Raw genomic sequence first — 14,978 nt, 5'->3', positions numbered from 1 at the left:
CCCTTATTCTTCCGTTTGCTTTTCTGCATAACATCCCTCAGAGCAGCTGTATAATTTATACACCTATCTGTTCATACATTTCTCCCCAACCCCAATGTATGAGCTCTTAAAAACCAAGCCCTTACTTTTACTCCAGCTTCCCAGTTTACTTACCTAGTGGCCTTCAACAAATATGTGTAAGAGGAAGGAAGGAAAGAAAGAAGGGTGGGAAGGAGAAAAGGAAGGACTCTGCCATGTCTGAGACGATTTCGAAGGCAGACAAAGGTGATAGCAACAGGAAAATGAAAGATTACTGAGGAAAAAAAAATCTGAAATCTAAAGACAATTGTAGCAGTAAATTTCCACGCCAAAAAATGCAAAACGTGGTGCTAATCCCCAACTTCCAATCTGCAAAAGGTCTAAGTGGGAGTGTCCTAGCCCATGAGACTGCCCATGCCCTTTAGAAGATGGGCCATACAAAGACGTTAAATCATTGGAATGGGCCCTGGCTCTGCCTCTCTCTTCCCTCTACAGCCATAACCAGGTCGGGCAAGCTGTTTGTCCTCCATTCACTCCCTGTGATGATGCACTGGACCAAAAGCAACAGGATCAAGCAATCATGGACTGGCACTTTGGAGGCAATGAGTTAAAATGAACCTCTCCTCTTAGGAAACTAATTCTTAGCAGGTATCTGGTACAACAACAGAGAATTAAGGCAGGAAAAAAAAAAAACTACTTCAAAGTCGGCTCATTAAGAACTTAGGGTACGTGTTGAAAGGAGAGTAAGATTAAACTCTCTTCTAGGTTGTTTACACTTCACAGAGAAAGCCTTTTGTCAGCTCTCTGCAGCAACGGGGAAGAGCAAAAGAAAAACTGCTGTTAGCACGAAACAGCCTTGGAGAAGGTTCAATGCTATGTTTAAAGTGGCAAGAGAAAGGCCTAATAACAGGAAAAGAGGGTAAATAAACACGCTTATCCAGTGCAGCCCTGCAGATGCCTATGAGATCATGTCCCCAAAGCCAGAGCCCTGTGTTGCCTCTCATTCTGACCCCTACGCCAGCCAGCCCTGCACTACTGCAGACTTCTGCTCATCCCGTCAGCTGCCAGACCTCCAGAAACTGCTGGTTAAGACTCCTAAGGGTCATACCCGACTGCCCCCTCACAGGTACACAACCATCAGACAGTGCAAGCAAAAGACACAAGTTAGGCAACACTGGAGAAAACCTACATGCTCATCCAGGGGACACAGCATCATGCATGCAGACATTCAATGCTACACAGCAATAGAAGTAAACAGGCGTTTCTATCGAAAGCACTAAAGACTAAAGAATGTGCAATTTAAAAAGCTAGACACACACACACACTTCCCAGTTTTGCTCAGACAAGGCTCAAAAGCCCACACGGCTCATCTATGGTGTGACGGACAAGTCGGAACAATAGTCACTTTGGCGGGAGAACTGCCTATTGAATGGTGCCCAACACAAGACCTCGCTCGGGGTGCCGGTGTTTCCCACGGCTTGGTCGTGAGAAGGTTACACGGTGGGGTGGGGGAGGGGGGATCGCTTTGTTAGCTTACCAACCTAGCCTCTCAAACACCCACATCCAGCTCATTACAGCCCATGGGCACCAGCTTCCAGTCTTCTTTTTTTCTAATCTCACTTTGCTTTTTGAGGTAGCATCCCCTTATATTTCTGTGGCTGGCCTGTAAATTCTCTGCAGCCCTGCGGGCCCTGACCTTGTGACCTTCCTGCCCTGGAATCCTGACTTCTGGGGTTGTCATGCACTGCCATACCTTACTTGTTTAGCCTTCACCCCAGGGTGAAACAGTGGGTATGTTTCTACCTCAGGACCTGCACATGCTCCCTGCATGGAACACAGTTACGATGTGGGCAGGGCTTGCTCCTTCTTGTCCTGAAATGCTCAACACTCATCGATGAAGCCCTCCTTGATCTCCCAGTGCAGAGATCTCAACCCTACCTATCACCCTCTCCCCCTAATACATCTTCATAGCGCCTACCATCAAAAGCCATCCCACAGACAAATGCACGTCACCCATCTATTGCCTACTCTCCCAGTAGAAAGGCAAGTATTATAAGAACCGTGGCTGGATGTGGGGGCCATCTGGCTGTGACGTCTGTCACCCCATTGATCGCCATGCTGGATTCGGCTGATCTGCCAGGCTAGGTGGGTGCCCTCTTCCTCCCTCACTCGGTCAAAGAGGACGACCTTCCCCAAATACAGGAAGGCCGGTCTCCGGTCAAGGGTATTCGAGTAGCTGCACCCCTCTCCAAACAAGCTCAAAGAACCTCGGCTAAGACATTCACGGCTGCACCCTGGAAGCAAGAACACTGCCTGATGTAAGCCTGTGTGCAGGACACAGCTGTTGGATGAATGTGGGTCCCTGGTGCACTAAATGACAACGCCTAGGGGCTACACCAACCACAGGCTAGGAAAACTGAGAGGAGGGGCCAAAGAGGAGAGGATAAGAGAGCAAAAAGTTGCCAGGCAGTGGTCATGCACATTTTTAATCCCAGTTCTCAGGAAGCAGAGGCAGGCAGATCTCTGAGTTCGGGGTCTATGGTAGGACAGCCAAGGTTTACATCGGGAAAGAACACAAAAAGAGAGCGAAAAGTTGAGTTTGCTTCTTGGTGGAATAGCCCTGGACCACAACACTGAAGGAGACTATCTAAGAAAGCCTGGGAGAGCCCATGAGCAACACAGGCATCATTTCATGCAAGTTCAAAACACCTCACAAAGCAGAAAAGGAATAAAAGGATTCTACCTTCTGGAAGGTTCTGCTCCAAGCATTACAATACTTAGCTATGGAAGGAGGCCATTCCTGCAGTTTGCATAGGCAAATACTTGGAAAACTGCAGTATGACTCCCATCAAAAGATCCCGCCATAGTCATATAGCGTATGCATGCACCTACAGATGAAGGGCATTGCTTCAAGCCAGTGCAGGTGCCTCGTGACCCTAATGTCTTCTGGTACCATTATGAGAGGAGATGGAGAAAAATGGGGTGATGAGAGCAGTGGGTGGATGGACACAAGCAAAAAGTGGGGTACGGGGGACCCTGACAACCTAAGCCAATCCAGGGCATAGGAGAGAGCCTGGAGCAAGTGGGGGGTTCAATGTGCCTTTGGAGGAGGTGGTCTTCCAACGGATCATTTTTAAGACTGGGAAAGTGGCTTGAAGAACTAGGTTTAGGGATATTTGGGCTTTGAGTTTTGAACCTTGAAGCCACTTACTCAATGTTACCAAGCAGTTAGCATAATAAGCACATGGCATATACCCCATGCTGCAGAAAATTAGAGGAAGCCTGAGGCCGGGAGTCTCATTAGGAATAAAACCCTAACAACAGATTAATTTTGTTTGTTCCCACGGGGAAAAGCCTAGACACTTCTGTCTTTTTTTAATGACCCCATTTATGCATAACTTTTCTTTAAAACTCATTACACTCCCAATTCACACTCTCAAGTGCTCAAGTGGAGTTTTCCCTGCTCATTTCCCGATGCTCATTTTCTTAGCAGTTATTCCCCTGTAGATTAGTAAACCAGTAATCCCTCGGGCTCCGAACTTCTTAATCATTTCAGATGCTAGGAGCTGCCTTGGGACATCTTTCTTACTTAGGATACCCCCATCCAAACTAAGCCGATTTAAGTCAGAATCGAGTGACTCTGTGGAAAAGAATGCTAGTCAACGGAGCCATTCCAAGGAAAGGAAAGAATGAGAGTGTCTGCATAAGCTATGAAAAACTGACAGTAGGTTAGAACTGGACTGAGGACAACTAGTACAACTTCATCTCATCCGAGGAAGCTGGAGGTGTGGCCCAGTGGTTAGTACACCTACCTAGCATTCGGAAAGCTCTCAATCCCCAACACCATGTCGTACCTTGTCATCCCAGCACTCAAAAGGTGGAAGCAGAGACCTCAAAATCATCTTCAGCTACATATTGAGGTCAAGGCCAACTAGAGCTATTGGAGACCTTATCTCATAAAAAAAAAAAATCCTTCTATTTTGGGTAAATTGATATAAGTGCTTAATATTCTAAGGGGAAACCACTTGTTTAATAAAGGGCATTCTTACAAATTGTATCTTTCTACAGCGGTGGCACGGGGTTGGATAGGAAAACTCAAGTATATGTGAACTTGTAAGGGATCTTCCAAATGATGGTCATGAAGCTGTGAGCAACCTGGTCAGAGTGGAAACCTGGCGAGTCTTCTCTTTTCGTTCCTCCATCCCTTCTTGCACAAATCCAGAAATCACAGTTTCATTAGCAGCTTTGTCGCCTCATAAACCCAGCGATTGACCTCAGAGACTGACCCCAGTGACTGACCCTAGTTGTGAGGGTTTGTTGTTTGTTTTTTTTTTTTAAGTCATTCTGTTTTTAGACAGAATGAGCAGTGCCAAGTAGGATGATATAAGAAAATTGCACTGTAGCCACATCACACATAGAAAATGACAGAAAGGGGGTAGGCAGAGATGGTGAGGTTCTTCTCACTGTCACCTCATCTAAGAGATGTGAAGTACAAGATCGCAGCATCTCAGCTGTCAAGTCAACAATAGTCTACCAGAGGTGCCGCCTTCTCTAACAGTGCAGTCATTTTGTAACTGGGTCCACAGACAGGGAACAAGAGGTAGGAAGGATCAGGGGCAGAGCCAAATGCAATCATAGGAAAATGCTACTTACTCTTCCAGAAAGTGCTGCTGGGGTCCGATGATGGAGCCTGGTCGGCAAATTCTGATCCAAGCAATGATTTCAGCATGTGTAAACCTGTAGTGTTTCATGACATAACAGGCTATCAATGTCCCAGTTCTTCCCAGACCAGCTGTAAAATGGGAAACAGAAAAAAAAAATGCAAAGTGTATCATGCACACCCACAAAAACAAGGAAACTACCCTGTCCACAGACAGCACTGGATTCCAGTGCAATGGTAGCAGCAGCAGCTGAGGTTCACACAGTTTCTCTCATGTGAAAATACACGTTTTTTTTCAGGCTGGAAATGTAGCTTATTGGCAAAGCACCCGTCAAGCATGTGCCGTGCCCCTGGTTCAGTTCTCAGTACTGAATGAAAAGGAAAAGACTGACACAAAACTTCTTTAACCAAAGGAAAGGGCCAAATGAGGGCACCCTACATTTTATGGTAAGAAAGTGACATGATGAAAAGAAGTGGATCTGGAAGCACAAAACTGGCTAGGAGGGAAGGAGAGGGGTGGGCAGAAGAAAAGGTGGAATGAAGCTGGGGTGCAAAGATGGCCAAGAGGAGCTGGGATGCAGCAGTAAGGAGCAAGGGATGAATCAGAAAGACATTTGGATTGGCTCACAATGAAATTTAAAATGACTGAAATTTCTGACCTTGAAATTCACCTATGAAAACATTTCATTAGAAAAGGAGATAGGAAGACCAACTCTGTGGCACGTACTTACCATCCTAGAATTGAGGAGGCTGAGGCAGAGGCAGGAGCATTATGAGGTTCAAGACCAGCCTGGGCTAAATAGTGAGAGCCAGAAAGAAAAAGGCAGGAAGAGTGGGAGAAAAAAAGGGGAGGAAGGGAGAGCAAGAAAAAGAGATGGAGAATATGAGGTGGGGAGAGAAAGAGATGAAATCCTTAGTACCTTTGTTTATGAACAGTCTAGGGCTGGGGGGGCAGCATGTAACTTAGTGGTAGAGAGTCTGTTTTGCATGCATAAGGCCCTGCATTTAATCCCCCGTGCTACAATAAATAAATAAAACCACTGACTTGATAGAAAAGAAAAAGAATACTGTGTTTAAAAAAAAAAAAAAACACTTTGTCAGCTTTCCTTGGTCAAATAATGAAGATCATCTAATCTCCCAGGACTATAAAATGAACAGTATTTGATCAAATCTGAGAAACAGTCATCATGTCCAGTGGTGTAATATACATCATCGCCCATCAATTTTTAAGCCCAACCTAATTTAAGAAGTATTAAAAAGATAGAGAACGAGTGCCTTTAAATCCGTTTTTCCGTGGTTATTTTAGTGAAGTTACGTTTACTTTCCCACAGTGCACGTGTGCATGCAGAGGTCAGACAGCAGCGCTCAAGCATCTGTTAACTCCTTCACCGTGTGGGTCCCAGCAGTCAAACTCAGGTTAGCACGCCTGGCAGCAAGAGCCTCGACCTGCTGAGCCATCTGGCCGGCAGCCTTTTTTCTATTACTGCTTCCCAGGAGCAGCTATGGACACTTTATTTCTAATCGTCCACCATGAAATTATACTGCTCCAGGTACCTGCTACACACTGCGTGTAAATCTGTCCTTTGTGCAGGAAGAACTAAATCAAGAGGATTTCAACCAGCACAATTCACCTGTTTGGTGGCAATCCTGCCTAGATTGACCATCCACCATGAAAACGAAAGGACCAGGACAGCCACTTTCATGCCTACAGACGCCCAGCGCTGCCTTTCCGTTCTGAAAAGCATGCATACACTGTTTTTGGATGAGGTATGTGTGCAATGCCCTATTTACCTCAAGTACCTTTTGACCCAGGTCAACCCTCAACATCAATAGGAGTACAGTTAACTGCAGTCTCACTGGACTCTCGCTTTAATATGAAGACACTAAGACAATAATTCTCCGGATCCGTGACAAAGCTGGTGTAAATGCATGGAGGGTTGTAACCAAGCATGCTAGAGGAGGCATCAGGAGCAGCTGGTCCCCAGGGTTTCCAGTGTGGGTCCCTGTCTGGAGAGCAGGTGGGCTTCTTCCTGGGGACCGCTCCTCAGGAGGGGCGCTGCCTGGTACCCCAGGTCAGGCTCCTAATCCTACTCACACCCAAAAGATGGTGCTGCGAGTTTTCAGATTTCTCTGAAGCTGAAGGTGCTTCCCCCCCTTTTCAAAGGAGTCTATAATTTTGGGTCTATAAAAAGAACCTACTTAGCACTCAATCGTTGGGAGCTCTTACCACGGTGAACAGAATCAGAGTTCTTCACTAAGTTTCTATTAAAACTTTAACAAAAATATTAAAGCATCCGTAATTAAAGGGCTCCCTGGCATAGCATGAAGGGTGCAAGGTGCTCTATTTAGACCGAGTGCTTTCGGCTGCCAGGCATGCTTCTGCTTCCCAAGAGGGCATCAATATGCCCACCACAGAAAAACAGTGTAGCTCTATTTCAGATTAATTTCGTGGCTAGAAAATGTCACAAATGCACAGCCATGCTTTTAGTCAACCACGATACGGACGGTAGACACTGACTTGTGGTGAGTTTCATACACTTGCAGCAAAGCTGTGTCTAATTTGCCTCTGAATAACACTGTATGTTGACACATGACATTTTCATTCTCTCTCTCCAGTCCCCGTGAGAGTTCGTTTAACAAAGGATAGGAGTCTCACTTCCACCTCCTTTTAGTTCAATTAAAACACCGAGTGCTGCTTTAATTTCCAGAAAATTAAGCTGACTTAATCAGGGCAGATGTCAAAGTAATTAGCAAGCCTAGGTAGCTAAGTACACCATTAAAAACAAAACAGCTGCAATTAAACCGAAGGTGTGATCCTTATAAAAGAATCTACATGCGTGAACAAGTGGTGGGGGGAGGGGAAGAAGCCATGTCGCATGTACAAAGCACCACCTATAAATGTGACCTTCCTCCATAAGAACTCACTTCAACACTTAATAAGTGATATTGGAAACATGGGGGGGGGGGTGAACAGCTCTGTGATGGGAAAAAACTGTGTGTATATTTCTTAAGAGGCAAACCCTCACAGGTAAGTGATATACAGAGAAAGCCTGCATATTTAGCTGCAGGGTTTCTTCCCATTGTTTCTTGTACTATCATTTAAACTGAAGCTTTGCCTGGAATACACTGCTTCCTTGCAATCCAGCCACCGCCTCAGGCTCTTACAGTCTTTCCACTTAGATCCCTGAGCCTTGGTGTGGGGAGGGGGGGCATTAAAAAGACCTCCCACTCGGGACTGAGTGCTCCAAAGTCTCTCACTCTCTGCACGTGGTCCACATGTGGTTCTGTGTTCATTCTGATCTGCAAGAACAAGACTGATGCACTTGTGAACTCACAGACTTTGAGCCTGCAGTCACAAGATCCGGACAGACCGGGTCCCAGCGCTGAGGGGGCAAGTGAACACAGGATCCTACCCCTAACCAAGAAGCCATTTGCCATTGACAGCCTCTGGCCAAGGGAAAACCAGTTTTCCCCAGTGAAGTTCACTGTCTGTAATACACCTCAGGGCAGGCCCCATACCCAACACAACATGAACTCCATGTTTGTGTTGAGGGAGGGAGCTGCTTTTTCATTCTGTTCTGCTTGAGCATTTTTTTTTTTGTCTTATTGGCTTTTTGTTTGTTTCAACTTTCATCTTTTGTTTTCTTGTTTTGTGATGCAAAGAGACCATGAAGTTGAGTGGGGAGGGAGGATAGGGAAGGAGTTGGAGGAGGAGAAAAACATGACAAGGTTTAAATTAAAAAAATAAAAGTTTAAAATAAAGGTTTAAATAAAAGCTTTGTCTTTTTCTCCCTTGAATTTGTTAATCCAAAATATGGCTTATAAATACACAAACATACATATGACCTTATAATAATAAAACCGACTAGGGAAAAGGCCAAATAAATCTCCTAGGAAAAATGCTCATTTTTTTTTAATAGGAAACTGAACTTTGAAAGAGAGAGGAGTATCCCGTACTAAAGTACACTGCCACAATCCACAAGCTCTCAGGTTCTGCTGACAAACGAGACACGTGAAAGCTGGGCCTTGCCTTGCACCTGAGCAACCTTTAACAATATGGGACCACCAGGTTACCAGTGTGAGGGGCAGAGGCTGCATCCCAACTACCACCATACACACGCGCGCACACACACACACACGCACACACACACACACACACACACACACACACACAACGATGCAGATTAACCCCCCAGTCACAGTGGTCTGGACATCCGTTGAGAGTAGAACACAGAAAAGGATGCATTCAAGGCGTTGCGGTGGGGAGAGGAACCAAGAGGACCTGCAAAGTGACCTGACAAGCTGTCATGGATGTGAAAGAACCCCATCCTCCCGCCCACCCCCCCGACTCCCACACACACATACACACATGCGCTCATACATACATACACCCTTCCTCTAGCTGGCTTCATTCTTTCCCTTCCCCCAGCATGAAATTCCTGAGGAAAATCCAATGGGGTCCATTATCTCAACAGCCTGATAGCCAAACTCAGCTGGCACAAGATTCCACTTAGAGTGCTTTCGTTCCCGACGGGAGGGTCACAGCTAAACAAACTTAGGGTGCCAAGGAAACACTCCAAACAAGCCGGCCCTCTGCCTCGCGGAGGGAGGCCAGAACCAAGCGGGGAGCAAGGAGCACCTTCCTACCAACACAGTAGGACTGTCCTGGCCGCCAGGGTGAGGGAGGAGGGTGAGGGAAAGGCTGCACCAACGTTGGGCGCATCCGGGCTTCGGGAACCATCCCTAAATCGGGGCCACGTGCAGTGCGGTTCGCTTCCCTCCCTTCCAGGCTGCTGCGAGAATGCAGCTTCGCGGCGCTGCTCACGGCTCACATGTTCGGCAAAGTTCCTCCACCTACTCAAATCTTAAACATAGAAACAAGGGCCTACAAAATGGTATTTTAATTTCTGTCAGAACCAAAGCCGCACTGTCTGAATAAGGCAGTTACAGCAGCGCTCAGCACATGAAAAGAACGGTACCATCCCCAACACCTACTGGCCGATTTGCATAAAATGCAACAAAAACCCTCCGTGGACACAAAGCCGTGGGAGCAGCGCCACCTCGCGGCACCGCGAAGAGCTGCGGGTGACGCACTCCAGGCTCCGTTCCCTGGAGCGATTTGTCTCTGCTGAAATTGTGATCACCAAACTTTCAGTGGACTAGGAGAAGGCGATGGGAGGGGAGAAGAGGCAGGGAGATGGGTACTGGGAGGAGCTTAGGGAGAAGGCTACAATCTAGATATACAATGAATAAATTGTAAAAATAATAATAAAAATAAATTAAAAATATCTAGAAACAAAAAAAAAGAAATATAATGGTTTAATTGTTTAATTAAAAAAAAAAAGACCACCAAACTCAGAAACCTACAGTGGAATCTGAGCTTCTTCCGAATTTAACATAACCCTCAAATTAAAATGGAAATCCTCTGCTTTGGATTTACTAAAACTGAGACCTACCCTGGCTCTACTCTGAGCAACCTTTGTCTCCAAGTGCACATTCCAGAGAGCAGGTATTAGTCACTTGCCCAGATAAGTCTTCCCGTTAGTTCTGAGATGTCCCCAAGCAAGTAACGGGTGGGCAGACCCTCCATTTGTGAGGCAGAAGACGTAGGGGAGGGCGGTGTCAGGGGAGAAAGGTGGAGGGAGCATCAAAATAAAACAAGAGAGAGGAGCCAGGATGACAGTGAAGCGCAAGCACGAATGGGGTCCTGCAACTGGAGCCCCAGAACCCACAACAAAGCCAGGCACTGTAAATGACCACCTACTATCCAGGTGCTCGGAAGGAGGGAGGGTGGAGACGGGGGAATCTCACTGACCAGTCAGTGCAACCAAAAAGACAAGCGAGTGACCGAGGAAGAAACTTACTGTCGAACTCTGGCCTATACATGCATGCACACACACGCACACACGCACGCACACACACACACACACACACACACACACACACACCAACATAGAGGCAGCACCAGATCGTGGAAGAGTATGGAGAAAAGGTAATTCTGAAGGGAAAGAGGACAAGGGAACCAACATTTGTTTCTTGACAGAGATACCTAAGGAAAGATGGTCTTCCCAGCCTTTGGACGTCCCTTGCTTACGTTCAGAGTCGTGAGCCTGGGCAAGCACTGACTAGTCAGGAAAGCTGGGCCTCCACCAAGGCGATCACTCCCTTCTTTAGGAAGGGATTATAAACATATGCTCACGCTCCAATTGTCCTAAGGAAAACATCCCCCGGCATCCTGTCCCCAGCAAGCCTGGCTCATGAGGGGCTGGCCCTTCCCACGCACGGCGGGCCCCTTTGCGGAGACCCGGCGCCCACCTTTGCAGTGGACCGCGATGGCCCCCTCCGTGTTCTCACAGATGTTGAGGAACCTCCGCACGATGTTGTCGCTGGGGGTGCTGCCATCTATGAAAAACAGGTCGTAGTGCTCGAAGCCGGCGTCGGTAAAGCGTTTCGCCTCGTAAATCTTCTTGTTCAGTCTCACGACCGCAGTCACGTTGTTCTTTTTGAAATACGGAAAGTAGGCTTCGGGCGCGTGGAGAGGGTAACCTGCCGGCAAACAGAGGCAGCCATCAGAAAGCCGCAGTCCACCCCACGTAAACAGTCAAGTACTCCGGTCTCACAGAGCGGGAGCAAAGAGCGTTTCAGGGCAAGTGTGAAAGGCCACAGAGGAGCCATCAAAGCAGCGGCTGGCCTAACTACAAACACCAGAGGCGGCTACAACCCAAACAAAAAACCCCTGTGAATCCAAATAAATCCTGGAAGCATAATCTTGGTGGCCCCAAACAAAGGCGGTTCTGAGGTACCCAAATGTGCAGGGCGGTGCTGGGGTGGTGTGGGCTAGTATTCCTCCTTGAACATTATCCCTTACTTAGCAAATGTGGTTCATCTACAACTAAAGCTTCTTTTGAAAAGCCAGAGATAAGGGTTTCCATCTATAGCACAACTCCCTGCAAATCAAGGTTATTTATGATTAATTATTGTTTGCAATTGTCCAAGTCACAGCATGCAAGGTTTCTCAAAATTATCTCAAAATTAAAGTAACAGCTGGGAAACTGGGGGGAAATGCTGGCGAAAGGGTTCTTATCAGACAAGAGCAATACGACCAAGGGATCTAGTTTATAGAGTGTGTCAACTATAGTTAATAACAGTGTGCTGGACAGGATCCTCGTGTTAAACTTGACAGCCATTCCATGGTATACACAGTTTTAATCCACCATATGTGTAATATAAATGTAACCATGTTCAATTTGAAATGGTATATTTCAAAGGAAAGTTAGGAGGGGTGACTTTTGGTAGCCACTCTCTTTGTGGTTGGGGAGACAGTCCCTGGCCTGTCCCCCACCAAACGAGCATTCTTGGAAGCTTCAGAGGTACCTGGGTTACTGACCTACTCTTAGTCCATCATCCACAGGGACCACTGAGAATTTGGGCCAGTGTGAATCTCACAGTCCCAGGGGCTAAGAAGACGAATTTCCTAACACACCAACTGCCACCTACCGCTCATTCGGGGTTCACCCATCAGAGCTCATCAGTTGCTGGCAGAGTCTTGGCAGACCGGGCAAGCGAAATGGCCTCACTAGGAGTTCACTGGGCTGGTGTGCTTCAGAGAATGAACCACAGGGTCTCCACACTGCTCCCGGCTACACGGCCTGCTCATCCCACCGTTTCCTGTTTCCTCTCAGCTCCGAGCCAGCCCTTCAGTACCATGCTTCGTCATTCCAAGCCCATCTACTAGTCCATGCGAACTACCTTTCCTGATGCTTCCTGTTTGCTCTCAAAGTAGGAGAGATATCAGGATGAAAGAAAGGCTTCCCCCCCCCCATCAGCATTTCAGCCAGAACTCCCAGCTTAGCCTGGCATGCCCTGGCCCAGCCAAATGTCTTCTCCAGCAATAGGGCTTCTGGGTCTCCACTCCTCAAGCCCCAAACCTACACAGCCCTTGGTATTTCCCTCAGCACTCCGAGCACCTGCAGAGGCTCCTCCTCCGTGTCCCTCAGTCCTCCCATCTCTCCTTTGCTTCTTCCATCACCCCTCACCCCTTCCCTGTCCCCAGCCTCAGAGGGGACTCACTACCTTCTCCATAACCCTCTGCACTGTTCATTGCTGTCCTTGTTGTTAGTCCCCACTGTAACGAACTCCCTGTACTAAATTCCCTCAAGAAATCTGACGGCAAGCGCTGTTGGAGATGTATGGAAAGAGGAGCTCTATTTCACTGGGGTGCAAATTAGCACAGCCATTATGAATGTCCTCATGGAGATTATTCAGGAAGTTAAAAATAGAGTGACCACATGACCTAGTGACCCCCTCGTGAACATATATCCAAAGACTCTAATCCTGCCACAGAGATACCTACACATCCATATTTATTTCTGCCCTAATCAGACTAGGAAGGATTTGGAACCAGCCTACATGCCATTAACAGAGGAGTGGATAATGAAAATGTGGTACCAATTTAGAATGGGATTTTAGTCAGCTGTAAAGAAAATGAAATTTGCGGGGAAAAAAAATAAAGATGGGTGGATCTGGAAAGCACAATATTAAGCGAGGTGACTCAAACTCAGACAAAAACCACATGTTCTCTTTCATCTGTAGATCTTAGATTGTAATGCATACATGTATGTATAGAAATGGATGCAGATACAAATGAAACCTAGAAAACTAAAAAGGAGACCAAGAGAGGGTAGAAAGAGGTTCTAAGAAAACAGGGGAAAGAATGTCAGAGGGTCATGCTGACATGAAAGTCAGAACAGAGACTAGTGGCAGGTAATAGAGCTGTGTATCAGGGCAGTAGGTGAGATGATGGAGGGCTGGGGTGTGGGGACAGTAGGAGAGATGATGGAGGCTGGGAAGGGCCAGGGTATCGGGGTAGTAAGAGAGATAATGAAGGGCTGGGGTATCAGAGCATAGGACAGATGTTGGAGGACTGAGGTATCACAGCAGCAGATGAGATGATGGAGGGCTGGGGTATGGGGCCATAGGAGAAATGATGGAGGGCTAGAGTATGGGGCAGTAGGAGAGATGATGGTGGACTGTGCTATGGGGCAATAGGAGAAATGATGGAGGCTGGGGTATGGGGCAGTAGATGAGATGATGGAGGGCTAGAGTATCAGACAGTAGGAAAGATGAGGAGGGCTGGGGTATGGGGACAGTAGGAGAGATGATGGAGGGCTGGGGTATGAGGACAGTAGGAGAGATGATGGAGGCTGGGGTATGGGGCAGTAGATAAGATGATGGAGGGCTGGAGTATCAGACAGTAGGAGAGATGATGGGGAGGAAACACTCCTCAAACAACTTCTTTCAAAAAAATACCATAACGACATCTAATACTGTGCATGCTGATTTTAAATTTTTAAATGAATCAAATTTTAAACGAGTAAATAAAATTCCTTCTGGCTGAAATCCCTAGCCATGGTTGGCGTTCTCCTATGTGGACCCTGCAGACACACTGTTCCTCCTGGCTTCTGCCCATTTTCTAGCTCTCCAGCCTTCTCTTGCTGTTTGTGAGCTAAACCACATAGGTCAGAAGATGCTGCTTCGATGCAGTATCAGCTCTCCTGCCTGCAAGGGGCAGCACTAGCTGGAATGCCTGGACATCAGCAAAGGTGGAGGTGGAGGTGGGAGGCAGGACCGACTAATCCCAGCCTGGCTGCATTTGGGCGAACAGATTACAGGGAACTTGCTTCACATCTCCTGTGTGAACACGGCAGTTTATGCAGAGAGAGAGGAAGCACGTGCCTTTCCCACCTACAGAAATCAAGTCTGTTTCCTTGGTTGCTTTCCTCGGGAAGATAATCCCCCAACAACAGACTCATAGAATGAGGAGATTGACTGGTTGCCGTGAGGAAATAAAGGTTTTTGTGCCATATGAGGATGGCCAAGAGAGGGACTCTAAGTCCATGGGAAGTCCTGCTTGGCTATGGCAGCCGCTTGGAGCCTCTGCCGTAGGTTCCTGGCATCCCTTGAACTTCCCTTGACATCCCATCAGGCCCCTTCCTGGTTTGATACCTATCTACTGCCCCTACCGACAAGATGTAAGAGCCCCTGTATATACAGGAATGCCCATGAGGACTAAATGCAGGCTTGAGCTAATACAGCCAAACTGTAAGAGGAAGAAGCATGAGTATCTTCTGAGAAAGAACCAGGGCATCCTTGTAAACATACAGTATGGGGCCATTGAGATAATGGTGAAGACAGTAATAATACCTAATTATACTGATCACTTGCTATGTCCCCAGGCACCAAGATACCATTACACTCCACAGTTCTAGAATAGCTAACGCTTGAATAGCTTACTGGTCTA

General features: G+C 47.1%; 1 protein-coding gene across 3 annotated transcripts in view; it reads right to left on the bottom strand.

The window, feature by feature from the left end:
- The window catches only part of Cdc14a (cell division cycle 14A), a 152,094-nt gene that overhangs the window by 43,837 nt on the left and 93,279 nt on the right, over nucleotides 1–14,978 (bottom strand). For all 3 annotated transcript variants that reach the window (XM_021642714.2, XM_060392843.1, XM_021642715.2), the window contains exons 9-10: nucleotides 10,994–11,224; nucleotides 4,672–4,810 (exon numbers count right to left, since the gene is read on the bottom strand). In XM_021642714.2, the coding sequence (XP_021498389.1) occupies nucleotides 4,672–4,810; nucleotides 10,994–11,224 (370 nt within the window). The remainder of the gene's footprint in view (nucleotides 1–4,671; nucleotides 4,811–10,993; nucleotides 11,225–14,978) is intronic.

The sequence above is a fragment of the Meriones unguiculatus genome, chromosome 10 (genome assembly GCF_030254825.1).
Source record: "Meriones unguiculatus strain TT.TT164.6M chromosome 10, Bangor_MerUng_6.1, whole genome shotgun sequence".
In the NCBI taxonomy this organism is placed as follows: Eukaryota; Metazoa; Chordata; class Mammalia; order Rodentia; family Muridae; genus Meriones; species Meriones unguiculatus.
This window is presented reverse-complemented; position numbering and strand designations above follow the sequence as displayed.